The sequence below is a fragment of the Rhinoraja longicauda genome, chromosome 3, assembly GCF_053455715.1.
Source record: "Rhinoraja longicauda isolate Sanriku21f chromosome 3, sRhiLon1.1, whole genome shotgun sequence".
Lineage (NCBI taxonomy): Eukaryota > Metazoa > Chordata > Chondrichthyes > Rajiformes > Arhynchobatidae > Rhinoraja > Rhinoraja longicauda.
In genome coordinates, this window is record NC_135955.1 from 77,013,496 (window position 1) to 77,039,362 (window position 25,867).

Here is a 25,867-nt window from a genome sequence, read left to right on the forward strand (position 1 = left end):
TAGAAGCAAATTATAAATTTCATTTTTAAAAGATAATCATTATATTTGTATGTAAATTTCTACACATGGGTAGTAAAATTACTCTTGGAACATAGGTGGCACAGGGGTGGCACAGTGGCGCAATGGTGTTACTGCCTTACAGCGCCAGACCTGGGTTCAATCCTGACTGCAGGTGTCGTCTGTACAGACATTGTACGTTTTCCCTGTGACCTTTTTTTTTTTTCTGGGTGTTCTGATTTCCTCCCACAATCCAAAGATGTGTAGGTTTGTAGGTTACTTGGCATCTGTAAATTGTTCCTAGTGTGTACAGAACTAGTGTACAGGTGGTCATTCATAGGCTTCGACTCTGTTTCCACGCTGCATCTCTGGTCTAAAGGTAGTGCATTTATTGCATAAATACAGAAATGTATTTGCAATGATTTGATTACAATAACCCAAAACCCATTTGCCAATTAAACAAGGTTCTGCTCAACCGTCTAATTGTCCAGCAGAATTTCTCATTACTCTTGGAAGTGATAATGGATACAAATAAATATAGCATGATAAATACGGAGGCTCATTTTTATGCAGCTAACTACTTATGTCATCAGATAACTGACAGTTTCTTGACCACCTTCATAGTTTCTGGGTATGAATGATCTCATAACCTTCTACACAAACAACAGAGTGAAATAACTAATCTTCTTAGGGAAGAAGCTTTACTTCATGTTATGATGTAAAAATAGAGCAATGCAATTGGAATTAGGATTAACTGTCATTTTTAACTGACTGGTACACTTTTACAGTTACAGCTGGGTCTAAAAAATGTCCTTAAGTTTTTTTCTCAGCAAATTTCCAGTATATGGCAGGGCCCTGTGGAGCGTTGTTGAGCAAGTGATCTAGGAGTGCAGGTACATCGTTTTGTGAAAGGTGCTTCACAGGTAGACAGGGTGGTCAAGAAAGCTTTCAATGTATTGGTTTTCAACATCCAGGGTATTGAGTAAAGAAGTAGGGACATTATGTTACAGTTGTACAAGGCGTTGGTGAGGCTGTATTTGAAGTATTGTGTTCAGCTTTGGTCATCCTGCTATAGGAAGGATGTCATAAGCAGAAAATAGTGCAGAGATCTACGAGAATGTTGCCAGGGCTCAGACTTGAGGTTCTGAGCTATAATTTGGGCAGTCTAGTCCTTTATTCCTTGGAGTGCAGGAGGCTGAAGGGTGAGCTTATAGATGAATATAAAATCATGAGGGGACATATAGGGTGAGTGCACAGAGACTTTTACCCAGTGTAGGGGAATTAAGAACCAGAGGACAGAGATTTAAGGTGAGAGGGGAAAGATTTAATAGGAACCTGAGGGGCAACTTTTTTACTCCAAGGGTGGTGGGTATATGGATTGAACTGCCAGAGGTGGTAGTTGAGGCACGTACTGTAACAACATTTAAAATACATTTGGACAGGTACATGGATAGGAAAGGTTTAAAGGGATCTGGGCCAAATGTGGGCAGGTGGGACTAGCGTACATAGTCAGCATGGGAAAGATGGGCCAAATGACCTATTTCCATACTGTGTGACTCTATGACTCTCAGAAAACTCTATTTTCTGAGTGTAGGCATTTCAATGCTGATCCTTCATGCCCCCTTTCAAATTGTATTTCCATACTACGAAGACAAAAAAATGTACATGCAACAGAAGACAATGTAGAGGACATTGTGAGCCAATCCACTCAACCCCTCCAAGGGCAGTATCACTGTGGTCATCGATTTGGAACGTGTACAAAAAGGGTGGAAGAGTTTGCTGAAAGATAGGAATGTACTCGTCTTTTGTACATAGGAATGTACTCGTCTTTTGTACATAGGAATGTACTTGTCTTTTGTACACTGATGATCACAGTGATACTGCCCTTGGAGGGGTTGGGTGGATTGGCTCACAATGTCCTCTACATAGTCATCGGTTGCATGTAATTTTTTTGTCTTCGTAGTATGGAAATACAATTTGAAAGGGGGCATGAAGGATCAGCATTAAAATGCCTACACTCAGAAAATAGTTTTCTGAGAGTCATAGTCACACAGTATGGAAATAGGTCATTTGGCCCATCTTGCACATGCTGACCAAGCCCTAGTCCCACCTGTCCACATTTGGCCCAGATCCCTTTCAACCTTTCCTATCCATGTACCTGTCCAAATGTATTTTAAATGTTGTTACAGTACGTGGTTCAACTACCACCTCTGGCAGTTAAATCCATATACCCACCACCCTCTCACCATGCAAATGTGTTTCAACAGTCATAAAGCTCCATTTACTAAATTCAGCATATTATATCAATGGTTTTGCAGTCAATAGCAAAGTAACAAACCTTGTTTGGATGAAAGAAAGCTGTCCTCAGATGTCTATCCATCCCTTTTCATAATCTAACCATTGTACGTTTTTCAATTTCAAATGCTTCAAATTTCAATCTGATGAAGCAGAGGATGAGGAACAAGAAATTAAGCTTGACGCATACCATAACATCACAACTTGCTGCCACCAGCTATCTTACTGAGACAGTGGGTATCCCACTGCATAAATAAGAATTGAGATACTCACATGTTCAGACAACCAGTACTGGAATACACAAGATTCTTAGGGGCCTTGACAGGATCAATGCTGGGAAATTGTTTCCCTCATGGGAGAGTCTAGGGCTAGAAGGCCAGGCTTCAGAATATGGGCTGCCTATTTAAGACTGAGGAGGAATTTGTTCTCTTAAAAGATTGAGGGACTTTTGAATGCTTAGACTTAGAAAGCTGTGGAGGCTGACTTCTTGTATATATTCAAAACTAAGGTAGAATTTGAGTCAGTAATTGTATCAAAGAATAGGATATTCACTGAAGTATAGATGAATGGGATCCTGAGAAAAAAAATTAAAGGTAGTTAATGAGGGCACTTTCTTCTAACTGGAGTGAAGGGGATGGATTTTAGAACTGCCATTAGGAGAAATTTCTCTACTTTAGAGGGCTTTGGATGCTTATTCATTGAGTAACTTTAAGCTTGAGATTTGATTTTCTTTTAGATATGAATGGAATCAGGTATATGGGATCAGATGGAAAGTGAATAATGTACAGATTCAACCATGATATTTATATTTGTCAGAGCAAGGTCTTTTCCCTGCTCCCGTTTCTTGTGTTCATTCCAGCATGGAAATGGTGGCCAAATCCATGAAAAATAGCTCAGAAATATGTACTCCCAAAGATTACTCGGATTGTTGAAGTTCATTGCTGGACAGTGGTAGTACTGTATGAAGCATGAGCTTACTATTTTCTCAGGAAGACTTTATTGCCCCATCCGTGCCACTTAAAAGCCTTGGCTCGTTTCCCTCAATCTTTATATGAAGAACATGCTCCATTCTTTTGTGTGGCACAAAAACTGTGCCACAGGTAGTAGACTCAAAACAGTTCTAGCAGCTCATAACTGGGTCTCCATAAAGTACCGCAGACCATCAATAGCAACAAAAATACTAATACCATAATTTGCAAACTCGTCACCTCGCATATCCCTCATTCTTCCATTTCTATCAAACCATGTGATCAACCCCAGCTCAATAAGGAGTGCTGAAGGCCACACTGGGAGAGGTATCAAAAATGTTGGTGCCACACTGATGAAACTGCAACAGAGGAAGAAAGACATGCCAAACAGAAAAAACTATACAATAGAGAGATGTAGACACAAGGAACTGCAGATGCTGGTTTACAAAAGAAGACTGGAAAGTGCTGGAATAACTTAGCAGGTCAGAGAGAAAATCTGGAGAACATGGACAGGCGACCTTTAAGGTTAGGACCCTTCTTCACACCGATTGTAGTGGGGGAGAGAAAGCTGGAGAAGAGATGTTCTGGGACAAAGCCAGGCAAGTGATTGGTGGATATAGATAAAGTGGAGTTTTGATTGGTAAATGGATGGACAAAGCCCTGAGATGGGAAGAAAACAAAAGGCTGTGAGATAAGGAGTGAAGAGGTGAAAAATGTGAAGTCAGAGGTAAGGATACAAATGGGAGGGAATGGGGGAAGGGGAACGGGGGGAGGGATAGTGGGAGAAATGGATGCGCATCCTGGTGGGGCACGCGGACGAGAGGGTACCTAAAATTCGAGAATTCAATGTTCATACCTTTGTGTTGCAGGCTGCCAGAGATGGCTAATTAGAGCAATCGGTTGTCTTATAAGGTTTGCATTGGCAGATTAGTTTGGCATCCACTGGAGTTCAGAAGAATAACGGGGGACGACTGAAATATATAAAATTCTTAATAGATTAAACGTAAAGATGTTTCCTCTTGTGGGAAAATTAAAAAACTGGAGGTCACTAAAAATAAGCATTGTCTATTTAAGACAAAGATCTTTTTTCTTTTTGCAGATGTATGTTGGTTTTTAGAACTTCCTCAAAGGGTGGTGTGAGGAGAATGAATATTTATAAAGCAAAGGTAGAGGGATTCTTGAGAAGCAAGTTGAAAAAGGTTTATATTAATGGGAAGTTAAAAATGTAATAAGATCAGCCATGAGCTCATTAATAGATGGAACAGACTGAGGGGCCAAGTGGCCTACTCCTGCTCGTATGTTGTTTGTTTGTATGTTCAAATGTTCCATTAAGTGAATCATTGAGTGAATTGTTTAAAATCTGATTTGGAGATTTTTTTAAATTCTGACAGAAATTCAAAAGTTCAATATCTTTCATGTGCATATTTAATTTTATTACCAGATAATATTTTTCCCATTTCATGTGAAATGTTCATCTGAGGAATCTCATGGTTGATCAGATACTGTGTGGAGCTGGGCAAAGATTTAATCCATGACATATGCAGTAATTTATTTCATTAAACTGGGAAATCAAATTGACACTAAAATTGTAGGTATGACTTCAGCATCTGAAACCTTTCAAAATGTACAGCCTTTTTCCAGTGCTGACAAAATTTTAAAAGTTCATCATTTTTAGTGAGAGAGGATAGAAGATAATTAATTTGAAATTTTGAAAGCTTCACCAGTAATTTAATTATTTTACATTTCCCAATCCTTTCAAATGAGACAGCAGTGCACTGATTGATTCAAAATCTAGCAAATCTGATATAGACAATTTGACAGTGTTCAATCATGACAAGACTCGTGTTTTCCTGCCTCATCATTTTATTGCATTCCCTTCTATTTTGGGTGTAGTTGATTTCTACAAGGATGAAGTATCAGTGGCAATGGAATGCAAGTGACTGTTGAATGTGTGGATGTAATTGTAACTTTCATGGCTGGACGTAAAATGGGTGAAGGCAAACTCGCAGCCTTTTTTGCATCTTGTTCAGTTTCCTTTTCTGGAATAGAATTTGAAGTCATTTATTACCAGTAAGGTAATTGGGAGATTTTGGTTTTACCTATTAGTTTAAGTGGAGGAATTTACTGCCTTATTGAAGTTGCCATCAAGATTTACGAGTAGATATCCCAGGGGATTTCACACAGAATTAGAGGATTTGCACCCAAAGTAAGATTTTAACATACAATAAGTGTGTTTGTAGTAGTAGAGTAATTGATCTCATAGAAGGTTGCGGTCTGATGGACACTGGAGTAGTAGTGGAGGATGTTTTAAAGAGAATGGCCAGAGATTAAAAATAGCTCTCCTGATAACTCACTCTGCAAGGACACAGTCCAGCATGAAATTAAAGCATATGGTCAGAAAGATTCACAGTTTGTACCAGATTAATTAAGACAACTGATGTGAAAGGTCACAGGATCTATGCTACAGTTTTCGAGTAATCCAAAAGATTATTTGGCACTGATCAGAAGGAGCAAGGTTTTTTTTACAGTGTCCTATTCAATATTTATCTTTAGTCAATGTCATTTAAATAGATTAGCCAGTCATTCTCTGAAACGTTATTATGTGCACCTGGTTGCTGCTTTTTTTCATTACAATAGTAAGAATACTTTAAATATATTATTGGCTTAGATGCGCTGTTGAATTTCCCAAAGACAAAGACTAGAATTGCATTTGGGATGCAACATTTTAGTGTGCTTTCTGACTGAATGTTAGTTGTAACCTGAATGCTTAAAGCATTCTGGTCCATTGTATGCACAAAGTGCCCTTCTGTAAATTTGATCTGGATCCCCAGTGTTTATGATCATTTATACATGGAGATTCCCAGATTTGTGCAGTGGCATCAAATGCTATGCAATCATATTTTTTTATGTCACTTTGCCAGTTTTCTTCTTTGTACGTTCAAGATTTTTAAACAGTGTAGGCCAATGAGTCGAAAGTAGTCCTTGATCAGAAAATAGAAGCCTGCTAGAGCATTAGTTGAAGGTGACTTGTCTACCCGGTCTGCTGAAGTTTAAAGTCAGCATTTATCATTCAGATATTTGCTCTTCAAATGTATTCCTTGGTGTTTAATTTTATCTAACACCCCTCACTGCTGAAGTCATTAAGTTCATTACATGCATGCTCAACTGACCTAGGATACATCTTGGTCATCCCGATGGACACCAATCACTTGTCCAACCCATCCCACTACCCAGACATGTGTCTGACACTCATACAGCTCTGTTGATGCTTGGACTTCTGATGTCCCATCCATAGTTGCTCCATTAAGAATTGTCATATTTCTTGCACTGAAAGCAACAATTCATTTATAAAATAAAAATAAGGTACACTGCACAATATCAGTATGGGTGCACATTCTCCTTTGTAATCTTTAGATTTTACTTTAAACTTCAGAGATACAATAGTGAAACAGGCCCTTCGGCCCACTGAGTCCTCAGCGGCCATCACTAATACTATGCTACACACTAGGGACAATTTTCAATTTTTACCGAAGTCAATTAACCTACAAACCTGTACGTTTTTGGAATGTGGGAAGAAACTGCAGCACCTGGAGAAAACTCACATGGTCACTGAGACAACCTATAGACTACATACAGATAGCACCTGTAGTCAGGATTGAAGCACGGTCTCTGGCACTGTAAGGCAGCAACTCTACCACTGTGCCACCCTGCTGCGCCACTGTACAACCCTTCCTAAAACTAGACCAGGGAAAGCAAAATGGTCAATAATCTTCAGAGTGAGGCACCATCGCTTCCCTGCCTGACCCTCCACAATACATTTTCACTGGCAGCAGCAATTAAATGTCACTTTGGTAGCTGCATGGGTCATGAATGTGGTATAGAAAATTGATGGTTTTGTCGAAGACCAACATTTAACTGCTACTGAAGCATAAAATGGACGTGAGGGAGAAAGAGAATGACAGAGGAAGAAAGGGAAGAAAAGCAATGTATAGCAGGAATAGAGAGAAGGGGCAAAGGTAGGCAGTGGGAGGAAAATAAAATGGATAAATAAATAGCAGGGGGGAAGGGAGAAAGAGATAATAAGATTGTCAATGGTCCTCTACTGGCTAGGTAGACAATAGACAATAGACAATAGGTGCAGGAGTAGGCCATTCAGCCCTTCGAGCCAGCACCGCCATTCAATGCGATCATGGCTGATCACTATCAATCAGTACCCCGTTCCTGCCTTCTCCCCATACCCCCTCACTCCGCTATCCTTAAGAGCTCTATCCAGCTCTCTCTTGAAAGCATCCAACGAACTGGCCTCCACTGCCTTCTGAGGCAGAGAATTCCACACCTTCACCACCCTCTGACTGAAAAAGTTCTTCCTCATCTCCGTTCTAAATGGCCTACCCCTTATTCTCAAACTGTGGCCCCTTGTTCTGGACTCCCCCAACATTGGGAACATGTTATCTGCCTCTAATGTGTCCAATCCCCTAATTATCTTATATGTTTCAATAAGATCCCCCCTCATCCTTCTAAATTCCAGTGTATACAAGCCCAATCGCTCCAGTCTTTCAACATACGACAGTCCCGCCATTCCGGGAATTAATCTAGTGAACCTACGCTGCACGCCCTCCATAGCAAGAATATCCTTCCTCAAATTTGGAGACCAAAACTGCACACAGTACTCCAGGTGCGGTCTCACCAGGGCCCGGTACAACTGTAGAAGGACCTCTTTGCTCCTATACTCAACTCCTCTTGTTACGAAGGCCAACATTCCATTGGCTTTCTTCACTGCCTGCTGAACCTGCATGCTTCCTTTCATTGACTGATGCACTAGGACACCCAGATCTCGTTGAACTCCCCCTCCTCCTAACTTGACACCATTCAGATAATAATCTGCCTTTCTATTCTTACTTCCAAAGTGAATAACCTCACACTTATCTACATTAAACTGCATCTGCCATGTATCCGCCCACTCACACAACCTGTCCAGGTCACCCTGCAGCCTTATTGCATCTTCCTCACAATTCACACTACCCCCCAACTTAGTATCATCTGCAAATTTGCTAATGGTACTTTTAATCCCTTCGTCTAAGTCATGTATTTATATATCAAATTGGCTGTTCTTATGATACATTACATTCAGTTTTTTGCATTATCTTCCATGCAAAGAACAGATTCTGGGGTGGTTGGATATCGGGGCGGTATTTGTTTTACTCAACATATAAAATTGTCAGGATGTTGCAGCCAGCAGTAAGCATTATCAGCTCACCGTTGACTTCCAAAATAAATTAGATCTTACTCTGGATTATTCTTTCAAAGAGAACTTTTGTTAACAGCTGGAGTCTCACCCAATGATCTGGAACAAGGTATTCCACCAAGTACAACAACACCCAACTCCTATCACTAGGGGAAATCCTTCAGTTCTAAGGTGAGGCTGGTGTGGAATCCACCGATTGCCACAGATGGGAAAGGAAATGCCTGGCAGGGCAGATAGGTGCAAGGTGATGCACTCTTTACAACACTCCAAGTGTGGTCTCGCCAATATCTCATACAGCTGGAAAATGCGTTACACCCTGACTGATGATGGCAAGCTTGTCAAGTGCTTTCGTTACCACCCTATCCATCTGTATCACCACTTTAATGGAACAATGTACTGGTACCCTTGAGTCTTTCTCTTCTTCAATATGCCCCAGGACCCTCTCATTCACTGTGCATACTTGGTTTAACTTCACCAAAATGCAAAACTTTGCGCTTGTTCGAGCTAAATTCCCTCCATCATTCCTTTGCCCAGTTTCCCTTTTGGCCTAGATGCTGTTGTAATGTTAGACAACCTTCTTGACTGTCTACTATATTACCGATTCTAGTGTCATCCACAAACATATTAACCATGGCACCTACACTCTCATCCAAATCATTAATATAAATGATAAACAACAAGGGACCCACCATAGATCCCAGTAGCACACGACTGGTCATGGGCCTCCAATCTGATAAACAACCCTCCACTACCACCTCTGTCTCCTTCCACCAAGGCAATTTGTATTCAATTGGCTAGTTCACCCTGGATCCCATGTGTTCTACCATGCTAAACCTTTACTTCACGATTCCTTGTGCAAAATGCCATTACCATAATTTCATAGGATTTTTGCCTATTTTCAGTGTTCTTTTGTGGAAAATCCATTTTGTTGTTAGTACTGTACAAAGGCTTTTAGTTTACTCAGAATTGCTTGTGCAATTTCTGTGCACGTGTGTTTTAATGTATCACTAATGTAAACCTATCATGCCTCAGAGAATACCGGTTACATGCTGTGTTGCTATAAATCTTATAATAATGACAAAAGATTTTTCTTTTCCTCTTTTCAAAGATGGTTTTCTAGAGCTGTAAAGAGTCATTTAGCAGCAATTCAATACAACATTAACCCTTTCAAATTAAAAAGCATTTAGGAATACTTGGAGTTCTCTTCTGAATAAGAGGGTTAAGAGAACAAATCACTTTTGGTAAAACTGTGAATTCTTTTCTTTTACACAATGACTCATTGCCTTGTTTAGCTGAATGCCACCATAGTGTTTCACCTCAATTAAACTCATAAAATGTAGAGAGAGGACTATATATTTTTTCTTTTATGAATGGCTCAGTGTGGAGCATTGCATTTCAATTGCTGGTGATTATTAACAAGAAAAAAGGGATTAACTGTTGTCGTTAATACCTCATTTAACAACTCCCACATATTGATTAAGTATAACTGCAGCATCATTCAACAAAAAAAGAGTGGGTTGAAATTTTATATAAATTAGTCTGGAGCTATTCATCCTATGGCTAGACCAGCATGCTCTGAGGGAGAGGCCTTTGCATGTTGAAAGCTTATCACCATTAATCAGATACTCTACAATACGCGTTAGCTGCAGTGTGATGAACGGTGATGCAAAACTAACCATTAGAGCCATTAGTACTGCTGCTAAATTTGACCGGGTTAAGGTTGGCAGTTGGTCTAGAAAACAGCCTATTTGGCTGTCTGTGGGCCTTAATTAAGATGTGTTCAATTCTAACTCCCCTGCTGTGTCACAGACATTTTCAGCTGGTCTAGCCCATGACTTTGACCTTCTGAGCAGTCCGAAGTTCCCTGGGGAACCGTTCAGCTCATGAGGTTTGATTTCACACTTTCAGGCTGCTTCGCCTCTCCTCACACTGACAGGGAAACAAAGCCCTTTAGTGTTGGGCTCATGGGGACTTGTTTAAATTGGAAACTAGAGAGGTGTCAAGGAATAGGGTTATGGGCTACAGAATAGCGTTTTTTTAAAATAAAGAGCTCAGAGTTTTGAATCAGCTTAAAAGGCTGGATTGCAAAAAGGGAAGTGTTACCTGTATATTCCCATAGCATTCTCTGTTGTTCAGTTTGTTGAATAAGATTTTATCTATTTACAAAATATAGATAAATGCAAGTTACCAGATATTTTTGAACTAACAGAAGTTTTGGAAAGAATAATATGAAAAATTGAATGATTAATATGAATTTTGAAAAAAACAGGTTACATTAAGTGTTACAATCTAGAAGCATAGACTAATAATCAAGAGAACAAGTGCTCCCATGCTGGGAATGTATGAAATGAATTCATTATGAAGGAGACCTGTTCAAATGTTTGTATAAACCCAACAGTTTCAGCCATATACTAGATGGGAAGAAACCCTGATGTCCTCACCTGTTCTGAGCTATAAATGTTGTCTATCCATGTCCTTCAGAGATGCTGCATAAGCTACTGAATTACTCCAGCACTTTGTAGTTTTTAATTAACTTTTAAGTTACATAATTGCCAAATTCTTACTGAGCTTACAGGGCACCCATATAAATTTCCAGCCAATTTTTGGCTGTCCACCTTGATTAAGAAAATGGGAAAAACTGTGCTAAAGGGTGTTTTGTGTAGGACTGTATGAGTTCTCCCACATTGAAGCATTAACTAAATATTAACTAGGATCTTGAAAAGATAATATTGGGCTGAACATTCAAGATCCTGCCTTCTGGCAGAATTTGCTGTCCACAGTCCTTACCTATGCACAACCTGTTCCTGATAAGAAGGGGCAACCAGGCTGACTATATTTAAGAAAAGTTACATTTTTCAAAAATCTATTTGCATATTGCATAAATGAGAATTCATATAAATTTCTTTTTAATCTGCTGAAAGCAGAAAAATAATCTAATCAATCAAATACTCTATTTTTTAAATATTTAATAAGTTAATTCTGCTTTGGGCCTTAGAGAGGTTCAATATCATTTAAACATGCCATATGTTTCAGATAAACTAGGTAACATTTTAAATGACATTTACTCCAGCTCTTACAAAATGTTCTAATTATCAATATTCTTTGGTTTCTTTAGGATGTTATGAAATACATCCTATATAATTATTTGCCTATCTTTAAAACACATTATAGATCCAAGATGGCGCCCAACCCAGGTGACTATTTCATAAAAGCAGATCTACAAACTCATATTACAATCGTTCCATACTATTAAATCTCTACTCCAACAGCAAAACTGTAAATGGCTCGATTATAATCGTGTAATGTCTTGCTGCTGACTGGTTAGCACGCAACAAAAGCTTTTCACTGTACCTCTGTACACGTGACAATAAACTAAACTGGAACTGAAATGTAATTGTTACATAGGTGCAGTGTACTCCATCGGTGGCGGCACGGTGGCGCAGCGGTAGAGTTGCTGCCTTACAGCGAATGCAGCGCCGGAGACTCAGGTTCGATCCTGACTATGGGCGGCGTCTGTATGGAGTTTGTACGTTCTCCCCGTGACCTGCGTGCGTTTTCTCCGAGATCTTCGGTTTCCTCCCACACTCCGAAGACGTACAGGTTTGTAGGTTAATTGGCTGGGCAAATGTAAAAATTGTCCCTAGTGGGTGTAGGATAGTGTTAGTGTGCGGGGATCGCTGGGCGGCGCGGACCCGGTGGGCCGAAGGGCCTGTTTCTGCGCTGTATCTCTAAATCTAAAAAAAATCTAAAAATCTAAATCTAAATCCTATGGAGTCCTGTTGATGTTCCCATTTGTACAATATTTCAGGGCTCTTGCTTGTGGTTTTCCCTATCTGCCATATTTGCAGATGGATTTTTGAAAATTGCTTCATCTGTTGATTCATTTTCAGTAAATCTGTGGAATTATTATGCAACAAGGTAGCGTAGTTTGTTCTGAGACAGAAATAAACATCTGCTCACATGTGTCAATCAGGTCCATTTCCTGATCCATCGTAACTTCAACAGAATGCCAGAAGCGAGACCTACAGTATAGCTTTAAGTGTGTCCTTCTGCAAAGACACTGAGACAGAAACATAATTGAAGCAGAATTGTTTACTAAAACATGTTTTCTATTAGGTTTAATACTAAGTTAACACTCTCTTCACCATTGGAGAGGTTAATGGCAATTCCAGAATAAATGAAAAAGCAAGCTAAAAAAACCCCTTTAGATCACTTATTTGGAAAGGACTGCTTCTGGAATTCACACACATAATTTTGGGTTTTTTTCATACATTTACATGCTTTAATTGAGATGCCTCTTTGTGGTGATAAAATGACTCACCAGTCAGGAATGTGTTTGAGGAAAATATTGGGAAGGAATTCAAGAGACAAGTGTTTGCTTCATAATGAAAGCTTTCAGTGTACATGTAGTACCACTGATACCTCAGTGCATGCCCTGTGAGTGCACTTCCCAAGTATATGTTCTTTGTCTCTCATTTGTCTCAATTGTCTCTCATTTATTTTTCTGTTTGAATACTTTTGTGCCGGTTTTGTTTACAAGCTTATTGTACTTTGGACAACTGATTTTAAGTACATAATAATTTCTATAGATGTTTGACACAATTAACACATTTGTCTGCTGTCAATTAAATGGCCTGAATAGTTGTGCAGTATTCTTTTGCCAAATGAAAGGCCCCTTTGATCTATACGATCAAAGCAGTTGCAGCTATCTCAGATGTCCTGGCAATGTGGCAGACGCTATTGAGATATTTGTTTCCTTCTTTGGGGCCGTTCCATTACATTTGTTTTCAGTCCGCTGCATGGTCAAGTCAAGGACCAGAGAAATGCAGAAATATTCCTCATTTTCAGTGAATGTGACGGACAATTCCACCTCACCCTCTTCAGGGGATTAACGGTCACAATTCCATGAAGAAAGCCCAGTGGAATTACTGCACTGACAATTTTGTTTAATGCAGAATAACAAAAATTAAACATGTTGAAATAAAATTTGGATAGTCAGGCTATTGACAAGTGTGACAATGAATTGTATTGTTTAATTAATTAAAGGATCATATCAGTAGTGGAGAATATTTTTGATGCAGAGCTACAAATTTACATGAGTTGTTTTAACATCAATCTTATTGATATGGTGTTGTTGAAATTTCATGCTCAGATTTATGTTAATGAAAATCTTTCCTCTCTCATCTTAAAATTCATGTGCTTTAGTTGTTGACTCCCCTACACTATGAAAAAGACTATGCACATTTATCCTAAATATGCTCCTCATGATTTTATATGCCTTTATGACCACTGCTCAGCCTCCTGTCTTCCTGGTCTGCCCAACCTCTCCCTATAGCTCAGGCTTTTGAATCCTGGCAACATCCTCATAAATCTTCTCTGTTTTTTCCAGGCTAATGTTATCTTTCCTATCGCCAGGGTAAACAAAACTGAACATAATACTTTAAGTGCAAAGTCACTATCATGGATGAAATTTATTTTAGTGGAATTTACCTTAGTTGGTTCAATATCATGTAATAAACTTAACTAACAAAATATGCATTTATCTCAATTTTGATACTTTTAATTGAATAGCTTCTGCAACTTTTAGCGCATTAACTAGAACTAAATGGAGTACCTCAACTATACTCTAATGAGATCACTACATAATTATGGCAAACATAATCTAAGTCACACAGGTGAGGGTCAGTGTGCTGATTGGAGAATATGTGCAGATCCAGCAGTTTCTAGTTCACATCCTTATTCCTCTACACATCTTTCTGCATTGCCCTTGGCGTTAATGTGAATAAAGTACTTCCTGTAATCATCTTTGAACAGCTTAATTTTAGTATTCGTCTTTCCCACTCTGTACATACTCTATACAAACCTTCAATCACCTTAAAATACTCTAATTTACTTTAATATGCTTAGTTCAGTTTAGTTTATTGTCACATGTACTGAGGTACAGTGAAAAGCTTTTTGTTGCATGCTAACCAGTCAGCAGAAAGACAATATATGATTACAATCGATCCATTTGCAGTGTATAGATACATGATAAGGGAATACTGTTTAGTGCAAAGTAAAGCCAGCAAAGTCCGATCAAGGATAGTCCGAGGATCATCAAAGAGGTAGATGGTAGTTCAGCTCTACTCTCTGGTTGTGGTGGGATGATTCAGTTGCCTGATAACAGCTGGGAAGAAACAATGCCCGAACTTCTTAAGCCTTCTAAGGAAGTAGAGGCATTGGTTGTTGCTTCAATATGGGTGGTCCAGGAGAAGTTGTTGGTGATATTGCCTCCTAGGAATTTGAAGTTTCCAACTATCTCTACTTCGGCACTGTCATTGCAAACTGGGGTATGTGTACAACTTTGTTTCCTGAAGTCAATCACTATCTCATTTGTCTCAAAATTCAAGAGAACATATGTAATCTGTATTTATAATTTAAATTTCTAGGCCTCAAACTCATTACGGTACATCTCTGCAACACTCATTCTAAGGTCAGGTTTTCTTCTTGAAGTTTTTAAGTCATAGGAGCAGAATTAGGCAATTCAACCCATCGAGTCTACTCCACCATTCAATAATGGCTGATCTATCTTTCACTCTCAACCCCATTCTCCTGCCTTATCCCCATAACCCTTGACGCAACATTTGAAGTTCAATACCTAGAACTAAATATAGAACCTCAGCTGCACACTAACATGCTATGTATAATTAAGGCATAACATAATCTAATCAGTCTATTGCAGGTTAGTAGCTAGTCAGTATTCAATTAGGTCATGAGATTGTGGAATGTAAAATGTGTGCCATTCTAATTTAAAGTAGTGGAGAGAGGGGGAGGAGAAATGATATGATGATTACCTTGCTGTGAATTATTTGGAATTGCATTAGCAAAATGAGGTCTGCAATTTCAACTGTCCCATGTTCCTGGTGCATGAGGTGGTATGATGGTAAAACAATCTATAGCAAGGGAGGTCAAAGAAACCGAAAGAGAGAAAATAAAGACCATGTATAGCCCTCTTCGTGACCTCGGGTCATTACATAGTTTATCGCCATTGAAGTAATTTATAGAATACGTTTCTAAAAAATGTAGAAATTGTAGCAATCCATTTGTGCATAAAAGGATCCCACAAGCAGCAAAATAATGCAATTTTACGGGATTTTAGGCAGCAGACAGGGATTCATTTTAACATGTCATCTGTAATAGTAAGCAGGTGTTCTGTACCGCACTGGAAGTCAACCTAACTTGATCTACGAGAACCAATACACAACACAATTATACAACTAAAAATCTGATCCAGTTTTCAGTTTCTCATTAGTGCAAGTAATTGTCACTTCTTAGCTTGTATTTCCAAATTTATGAAAAAAGTTATATTTAAAATTATATTTCTTTAGGGAGCAGTGACCCATTTTGTGTGATTGAACTGAGCAATGACAGACTGCAGACACATACTATCCATCGGAGTCTCAACCCTGTGTGGAACAAAGTCTTCACCTTGTGAGTATGAGCATAGTGACTTTTCTGTGCTACAGTTTCTTGTCGCAACTGGAGAACCCTTGACAACAGTTAAAATCACAAGGAAAAATGTGCTGTGTCTAATACAGTAAAATAAGTGACACCAAAAGATAGGACTGCAACTTCCAATTTGCCTTTCAAGCAAATAAAGACGTATTGATTTCGAAAAATAAATATGTAAATGAAAAGTTATTGTTACACTTTGCTTGCCTTCTCCTTTTCTTCATGTATGTTCTTCTCCTGAAGCAAAAGCACAGAACTGTTCTGCTTCCGGTGCAATTTTCAAATGACAGCAAGTGGAGGAAATGTTTGTAGCTTGCTGACTGCAGAGGTCAATTTAGGAACATGTCTTTATGGAGAGTCTCCATACCTGAACTCATACTTGTGTGCAGTGGTGTGGTCCATTGAGCATTAATACATGTGCTACCTTGCCTCAAAGTGTTTTCAAAGTTTCAAGATAAATGTTCCAGTTGCACTGTAATTCTGCAGGTGCTTCTGATAAATCATTTATAATAGGTACTGGAGCTTGGTGTTGCCTTTGAAATATTGTAGTTAATAAAGACATACATACAGGGAAGAAAATTTATGGATGCATTTATGGGGTTTTTTGCATGTCGAGAAAATGCAATGTCAATCTAGTAATCTTGTCTTTAAGCAAAAGTTAACACCATTTATGTGAAACCTAGCCAAGAGCAATCTGTGCTGCTTAAAATGCTCGAAAAAAAATCCATAATTGCTTCATCCCATTCAAAAAGGTTAGGTCATTCATCTCTTAAATTATACACAATAAAGGAAGAGGATGCCATGTTCAGTGTGGCTGAAAATGATGGCACACTGTCAACGCTAGATGTTCTATTCATTTAATGGAATGTAATCTGATTTATCGTGTCATTATTGGTTTATGGTGTAACAACCTACAGAAAACTGTGCATGCAATGAATTCACATGACATGTGTTTCACAAATTTTTCAATATACGCAGGTATCCATATCTCTGTCACTCTGTCTAACAATGACAAGCCAAAAAACAATGGGATAAGTTTTCACCTTCGCTGTTCGGGTGGTAATTTTTGTGGAGCGGATCATTGAAACAATTATGAAGTGCGTTCTATTCTGAGCAGACAGTTTGCTCTACGACATTATCATTGAGGCAGTAAAGATGAAAATTAACCCCAGCAGACTTTGTACCTCAGATTTTTCTTTCATAAATCAACAAAAAAATTTTTTTTTATGAGGACTTATCAACATTCAAATGCACACAGAGACATATTCTGATTGCAATGTTGTCACAACCACCAGATCAGAAGTGTATTTCGAACATCATCCATTCATAAACTTCATGAAAGATCGTGAACTAGGTCAGCGCTGGAACTATTCACAATGTGGGGACAAGATGGCGCAAGCAATAGGTGCCATTATAAAGAAAAGGCTGCATATTTTCATGCAGAGTAATTTCATTCATTATGTTTTGAGATAGCTGCGTTCAGCATAAGAAGCATTAGAAATAAGGACATTTTCTCTCTTTAGCAGAGGAATACCCTTTCAAAAGTTTTTGTCCAGTTAGCCTGAAAGGTGGTAGAATAGTTTAACGGGGGTTATATATGCTGAAGTCAGAGCACAAATAAGGAACAAGTTTTCTTACATTGGAGAAATTTACCTGGATTTATATTGAAGCAATGGTTTCATTTGTTAACTATTCCCTTTCATTCAACTTAACTTCCTACTGCTGTATAATGTTATTTAAGCAGGTGTAGCTTTTCACAGAAACTAGTTACATGCCTCTGCTCCAGCTTTGGTGAGGGAGATCAGGTGGTGAGTTGCATTTATAGCACTTTGAAATTGGTATTGATTGCCAAAAAAAATTAATGGGCAATCAAAGATACAGACTAAAGCACCGACAGTGGTTTCCATAGTGTCAAAATCTAATTTAGCTTTCAAGTAATGATCCAAAGATTTATCTTAATTGAGAAGTATCATGTGAAACAAGATGCATATTCTAATATGGCATGAAACCTTCTAATATGGTAGAAACAAAGAACTGCGGATACCTGTTTTCCAAAAAAGTGCTGGAGTAACTTAGCAGGTCAAGCGGCATCTCTGGATAACATGGATAAGTGACATTTCAGGTCAGGAGCCTTCTTCAGCCTGATTGTAGGGGAGTGACAGAACGCTGGGAGAGAGGAGGGGCAGGACAAAGTGTGGCAGACAATAGGTGTACACAAGCTGGGGGTGTGTGTGGTGATAGGTAACTGGTTGGACAAAGGCCAGTAATAAAAAAATATAGAAGGTGTGAGACAAAAGGATTGAATAATTGTGAATTGTAATGCTAGAGGAAGTGATGTGGTATGAAATCTTCCTGCTTATATTACTTCCCGTCAATCATTAGCATAGCAATCTATTGTTCACAGATATACCAGACCTTGCCCTTGCTATTCATGCTTGTTCACAGTACTGTTTTGCTGTCATACTAGTTGTTCGGCGTGTGTTTCCTAGGTACTTCCAGCCACAGCCCCTGCGGCTGCTCATCCTATCATTTGCAACATTCAAAAGCACTTATTTTACTAAACATCATCAGCAGCCTAGAGACATCCATTCACATCGATTTTGAAATGTCTCCTTGCAAGTAGAAGGGAAAATGATATCGTTCAGTGCAGGAAGATATCATTCGGCTAAGGTCAGCTTTATATGCAAGAACTGGTGCCATCCTGTGTTTCCACATAAAAATCATTGTTTCCTTGAAATTCAGTTCATTCTGCTCCTTCTGAATATGCAAATAATCTTGGGTGATATGATATTGTGAATGAGAGCTTTAGCCACATCATAGTAGTAAAAATAAACAGCTTCACTCCATCACTTCATTCACTCTGGAATATATACCACCTTTGGAGCAATCTGCAGAAAAGCTCCTCTCAAGAGAGGATCTGTGTGCAGCCTTCAATTCTTCTTACAATATTCTGAGGCAAAAAAATATTCTGGATTGAAAAATCCACGTTTAATCTGTTGGGATTCACAAGGCTGAATCCTCTTGCTGTTTTAGCTTCATGGCAGACTTGTAAACTGTTCACAGATCATAGGACAGACTGGAAGAATGCAGGGCTATCACAAGAATTGGCATGTATAAGCAAGTTGTCTCTCATGGCAGTACAGCATTTATGCTAACCATCTGCCTCACTTAAATTACCAAGCCTGAGATAGAGCTATGGCAAGCCTAGCATTGGATGTGGCCACAGCACAGGATGCTGATGATATTCACAAGGAGATAAGAAGCCAGCTATATCCCAGGAGCCATTCACTCGCATTCAATAGCCAGCCAGATCACCACTTCCTTTTCAAATTGCTGTTGGCAGGTGTATCAGATTGATTGATTAAGATACTAAAATTGTTGGGTTACCAAGGAGAAGAATTAGAATCTGAAAAATTGGACCATCATGAATGAGTGGCAGTTTTTAATAAATAATTTGGCTTCAAATTTTTATGTATAATTGGGAACATTTAGATGCAGATAACTGTTTGAGCATCAAAGACTAATAATTATGTCTACTGCACAATTTCATTGAGCTCATATAGTTAGGACTATACTCGATATGCAAGGTACAACATTTATTAAACCAAAGAATACAAGGCTGCACCCCAGGATCCAGTATTTATTTTTTCACTTCTGCTCATTTGTCCACTTCTTCTCATTTCTCATCCACATTGAGGGCAAGATGATTACCTGACAAAATGTCACTCCCAATCATGTTGTTTAAAATTGCTATTGGGATCTCAGTTATGCTACAGTCTGCATAATGACAAACCCAAATAGCCCAAAAATGCTAATTATATTCAAACAAAATGGTGATCCTTAGCATCACATACCAAAATGATGAACCAAATCATTGGATAGGAAAGGTTTAGAGGGACATGGGACAAATACAGGCAGGTGGAACTAGTGTAGATGTAGCATTTTGGTTGGGATGGGTAAGTTGTGTTGAATGGCCTGTTTCTGTGCTGTATGACTCGATGACTTAATAAAATGTCAACAATTCTGAAGTTCTGTGACCCAATATTGGAAAATTAATCACTAATGACCTGTTCAGCTGGAGTTTGTTGGTAAACACAAAATGCTGGACCCACTGAGTTACTCCAGCATTTTGTGTCTACCTTTGATTTAAACCAGCATCTGCAGTTTTTTTCCTGTACAGCTGGAGTTTGAGATCTAAATGAGACGAGACATCGGATCCTGATTTTATCGGTACACCATATCACACTTTTGCCCATCATTTCCAGTATTTTTTTTAGTTCAGATTTTAAGCATCTGAAATTACTTTTCATTTTTCAGTATAGAAATTCATTCCCATTCTCTCAATATGGATGTCAATATATGGCAATTTATTCATTTATTAATGATTGTGTGTAATCTGGAACTGATGGTATCGCCATTCTGTTATTGCCTTTCTTCTTCTAGATGTCAACGTTTCTTTTCAGTGATGACTTTCAAATTCTGTTGGCAATTCGATAAATTTATGGTCTTGAATGCCATAGAGGAATAATTAGGTTTTCTCTTGTTCGCGAGGGTCATTGCTGAGCAATGGCACCATTATTATCTGAATGGTGTCAAGTTAGGAAGAGGGGATGTTTAACGAGATCTGGGTGTCCTAGTGCATCAGTCACTGAAAGGAAGCATGCAGGTACAGCAGGCAGTGAAGAAAGCCAATGGAATGTTGGCCTTCGTAACAAGAGGAGTTGAGTATAGGAGCAAAGAGGTCCTTCTACGGTTGTACCGGGCCCTGGTGAGACCGCACCTGGAGTACTGTGTGCAGTTTTGGTCTCCAAATTTGAGGAAGGATATTCTTGCTATTGAGGGCATGCAGCGTAGGTTCACTAGGTTGATTCCCGGAATGGCGGGACTGTCGTATGTTGAAAGGCTGGAGCAATTAGGCTTGTATACACTGGAATTTAGAAGGATGAGGGGGGATCTTATTGAAACATATAAGATAATTAGGGGATTGGACACATTAGAGGCAGGAAACATGTTCCCAATGTTGGGGGAGTCCAGAACAAGGGGCCACAGTTTAAGAATAAGGGGTAGGCCATTTAGAACGGAGATGAGGAAGAACTTTTTCAGTCAGAGAGTGGTGAAGGTGTGAAATTCTCTGCCTCAGAAGGCAGTGGAGGCCAATTCGTTGGATGCTTTCAAGAGAGAGCTGGATAGAGCTCTTAAGGATAGCGGAGTGAGGGGGTATGGGCAGGAACGGGGTACTGATTGAGAGTGATCAGCCATGATCGCATTGAATGGCGGTGCTGGCTCGAAGGGCTGAATGGCCTACTCCTGCACCTATTGTCTATTGTCTATTGTCTATGATTGTTACTTACCACTCTGACGTTATTCCGAGCATTGATTTGAGAAAAGGTCTGTCTCTCCCTGGATGACATGAGATACTTGGACTTGCCAAATCAACAGTACCAAACAAAGCCATTCAGACAGTATTTATTTATTCTTACCAGCATCTCTAGCAAACCACCTGTTCAAGTTGAGATTCTATCAATATAAAATGGTTCTGAGTTGAATTCTGAAGATTTCTACCAACTATTTTGTCTGTCAACACTGCTTTCTGTGTCAAGTTTACTGACTGTGACAGATGTGCTAGTTGTCCCAGCCTTGCCAGCTGTGCTAAGTCGGCCAATTGGGTTTAATGTGACAGCTTTCAGTACCTGTGGCACTGCAGCAGCTGTTGCTTCAGATGCCGACGCCACTCATCGACATCCCTGTTTATTTCCTCATTCATTATTCTTGGATGCTAAATGATTTCAATTTCAGAGCACCCTTAGGGCAATGCTATGTTTAGAGAAAGAACTAATATAACTTTACAGATATTTATAAATTATATTACAGATATTTGAAATAAGGATGAATGTAATTAAATCAAAAATGATTTAATTACAAAAATAACATTAACCAATCACCTGCATCCTTTTAAAGTTTTCAATCAAATTAATGGATATGAAGGAAAATGTCACGAATTCCATATTGAGTGACACGGACATTTTATCATTGTCTGAACTTGGATCTTTCTAGTGAACTGTAGGAAATGGCTGGGCAAAATACAAAGATTGATGGAGGAACAGGGATACCGAAAAGAATGGAGGGAAGAATTTCGTAGGAGAATTGGGAAAAAAAGAAGGCTGGACCCGATACATGTAACAATAATATAACAGGGTCTATGCACATAAGTTGACTAGAATTTCATTTGAGGTGACTTATGTGCTAATAACCACCTGTACTTCCCAGTGAATAAGAGGAACTAAGTAGTGTCCAAAGTAACCTTGAAAATGAATGATTATCACGGTACTAACCATTCCATTCACAAAATGATTAAGTACCATGGAAATAAATAAAGTAGTTCAATTTTCATATTTGCTCTCTCTCTCTCTCTCTCTCTCTCTCTCTCTCTCTCTCTCTCTCTCTCTCTCTCTCTCTCTCTCTCTCTCTCTCTCTCTCTCTCTCTCTCTCTCTCTCTCTCTCTCTCTCTCTCTCTCTCTCTCTCTCTCTCTCTCTCTCTCTCTCTCTCTCTCTCTCTCTCTCTCTCTCTCTTCCCCCCCTCCTCTCTCTCTCTCTCTCTCTCTTCCCCCCCTCCTCTCTCTCTCTCTCTCTCTCTTCCCCCCCTCCTCTCTCTCTCTCTCTCTCTCTTCCCCCCCTCCTCTCTCCCTCTCCCCCTCTCTCCCTCCTTATCGCCATCTTCTAATATCGTCAAGCATACAAAACACTGGAATAATGCTGAGTATGAGCTACACATGATGAAAGATAAACTGCTGAGGTGGTTACATCCTTCGAAAGTGAATAAATCATCAGGCATGGATGAAAAATATCCAAAAGTGTTAATAGAAGGAAAGACCTAGTAGGCAGAGGCCCTCATGTTTTCAAACATCCATTGTTATGGGGTTGTTGCAAGAACAGTAGATACCTGTGATTTTTTTACTGTTGCTTAAAAATGCAGGACCAATTAATCGCAGGCCAATTAACTTCAGTATTATTGTAAAGGACAGCGTGAACTTTCATTTAGAAATGAACAAATTAATAAAAAACATTTAATATTTGGCCTATGTAATTAAAGTTTTTGAGATGACAAGTATGGTTAATGAGGCCACGTCTTTGTTGTCTATGGGGATTTCACCAGACTTTTGATAAAGTCCTACATGGTGAAAAAAGTAAAGGTACATGGGATCCAACAGAGTGACAACGTTGATCCAAAAGTAGCACAGAGGCAGGAGGTGGAGTGTAAAGATTGGTGGTGTTTTTGTGACTGGAAGGCTATTGTCAGTGACATTCTGCAAGGCCCAGTAACAAGTCCCTTGCATTTGGAAATATGGATGAATGACTTAGATTTGAATGTTGGGAGCATGAAAAAAAAAATTGTAGCTGATATCAAGATCGTCATTATGAGAAGGGTGGTTTTTCACCTCAGGGGATTATAGAGGATTTAATAAATTTACCAGATGAGGGTCGATAACACAGAAGAGAGTTCCCATCATTTTAAATTCTTATTATGTTTAACTTCAATGAGGTTAACCTGCTCTTTTAATATTTTGTTTTAGGATTGATTGATATATTGTTAAAGTGTTCAATACAGCCAACCCCAGTGTCTTCTCCTATCATGTTTCACTTCTATCTAGATTGGCTAAATGCCCAAATTAGAGTCTATCTAGGCAGTTTTTCTTTCTTCACTGCTAGTTCTGTAAATTCCTTAAAGATCTGTTCTTGGCCTTCTTCTCCTCCTCCTCCTCCTCCTCCTCCTTAACTACTCTGATTTATTGGTGACATTTTTCTTGAACATAAGGTCAGTTTACCAGAGCTGAATCCCAATTCTACTGCCTCAGCACTTGGGGCATTTCATATGCGGTCAGGCAGATTGCCTGATATTACCATAAACAAATCGATTTTGCTCTGATTTGTTTTCAGGTATGGTTCCAAATTTACTCCCATGCCACTGATTCTATCCCCTTTCTTAACCACTTGCTTCAGCTGAGTGAGACAGTGCAAAGCATGAGGATCCTTTTTGATCCAGTGCTCAGCTTCAAATTACACATTCAATCAGTACCAAACTGTTTTCATTTGCTTTGTCCCAAATGCCTCAAAGGGCTCATCCATGAATTTGTCACTTTAACTTCTCGAATAATCTTAAGACATTTCTGTTTTACCCCAACCAATTCCTGTTTAGCTAGCATGACAATTTGTCCTCTCCTGAATCTCAATGTTTTAATTGTAAAATCCTTGACGTTATCTTTGAACTGCATTAATAATGCCTTACCTCACCTTTCTTTCTCCAGCCCTTCAGTTCTCATTGCCTGTCAGTCTGTTCATTTGCATTACTTCGTGCCCACAGCTTGAAATATTCTCCCTAAAACTATTTGACTTAGAAATTCATTCAATGGTTTCACAGTTTTCACTTTTAACATAAAATCATAGAATCATAAAGTGTAGGAAGGAACTGGTGCCGGAGGAAGCAGCCGGAGCCTGGGCATGTGCCTGGATGTGACCGGCTAATTGTGGGCCGGAGTTGGGCCAAGGGGAAAGGCGGCAGCAGCAGCGGTGAGGCCGGGCATAGGTGGAGGCCGAGGCCTGGACTTGGCGCTGGGCCTGCCCTTGGCTCCCCCGTCCCCCCTCCTCTCTCCGGCCAGCTCAGCGCCTTCCCCATGCCGCCCAGAGTCCAGCAGATCAGCAGCAGTGGAAGAACCGCCGCCATCTACCACTGAACATCCCCGCACCGGGACGGGACAGGAAGTTTCGTATTTGGCGCTCATTAATTACGTTTGGTTTTCTTTCTTTACTTTGTTTCCACTGTCTCCTATTTAGCACCATTAACGACATCCATTCGATTTTGGAAGTGACAGTTTACGATGAAGACCGGGATCGGAAAGCTGACTTCCTCGGCAAAGTTGCCATACCTTTACTTGCTGTAAGTTTCATCTGGCACACGCACGGTTTGCTTTTCTTCCTTAATAAAATTTTAGTCTACATGTCTGTCATTTCTCAAGCAAGGTTTGCAGTAATAACACTAAAATTCTAGCATGCCCAATCCACAACCGTGTTAAATCCCATGATAGTTTTTTTTCTGACAGATTTGGTGCTGGTAATGAACAGGTACTTGTCAGAGTTGCCACAGTTGTTTTGGGTTCTCTGTCAGTTTCAGCAGCTTGGGGTCAAAGGTTGCTGGGTGTGTTTATTCAGCAGAGACTGAGAGACAGACGCTGTCATGTCCTTTTCCCACAGATTCAAAATGGTGAAGAGAAAGCCTACATCTTGAAAAACAAGAATCTGACAGGGGCATCAAAGGGGGTCATCTATCTTGAAATGGATGTGGTTTTTAATGTTGTAAGTGTTAACTTTGCCTTTTTATACTGGATGTGAACTTTTTAGTTGGTTAATACTCATTGGCGATCCTTCATGAGCAATTTTATGTTACATAACAAATGTTATTTTCCTTGAGATTTTTTTTCTCTGTAGACTGAAACTGTAAATATTGACCTATTTTCACAGCCCTGAGATTGCCATGGGAGATATCTTACACTGAGATTGAAACATTTTTGTCTGTCTGTGATATTTTGCAGGTAAGAGCAAGCATCAGAACTATCACCCCCAAAGAAGAGATATACATTGAAGAAGAGCATAAAATCTCCAAAGAGGTACATTTTGTTTCATCAAAATGTTTTTCTGTGTACTATCACAACAATCTTTAAAACAAGTATTCAGAATAAAATCAATGGTCACATTTGCACATTGAAGTTGTCTTACGTATGTTCACCTCAATGGTGCCCATTCACTGAAGAGTCACAATGAATTTTATAACTATTTGCCTCTGCTTCCATTAAATGGAAATCATGCATGTCTTAAATTT

At 39.3% G+C, this 25,867-nt stretch overlaps 1 protein-coding gene across 4 annotated transcripts in view; it reads left to right on the forward strand.

Annotated features, from left to right (window-relative positions):
* The window catches only part of LOC144592115 (multiple C2 and transmembrane domain-containing protein 1-like), a 368,260-nt gene that overhangs the window by 203,609 nt on the left and 138,784 nt on the right, over nucleotides 1-25,867 (forward strand). For all 4 annotated transcript variants that reach the window (XM_078396486.1, XM_078396489.1, XM_078396487.1 and 1 more), the window contains 4 exons: nucleotides 15,873-15,975; nucleotides 24,826-24,928; nucleotides 25,243-25,344; nucleotides 25,581-25,655. In XM_078396486.1, coding sequence (XP_078252612.1) covers nucleotides 15,873-15,975; nucleotides 24,826-24,928; nucleotides 25,243-25,344; nucleotides 25,581-25,655 — 383 coding nt within the window. The remainder of the gene's footprint in view (nucleotides 1-15,872; nucleotides 15,976-24,825; nucleotides 24,929-25,242; nucleotides 25,345-25,580; nucleotides 25,656-25,867) is intronic.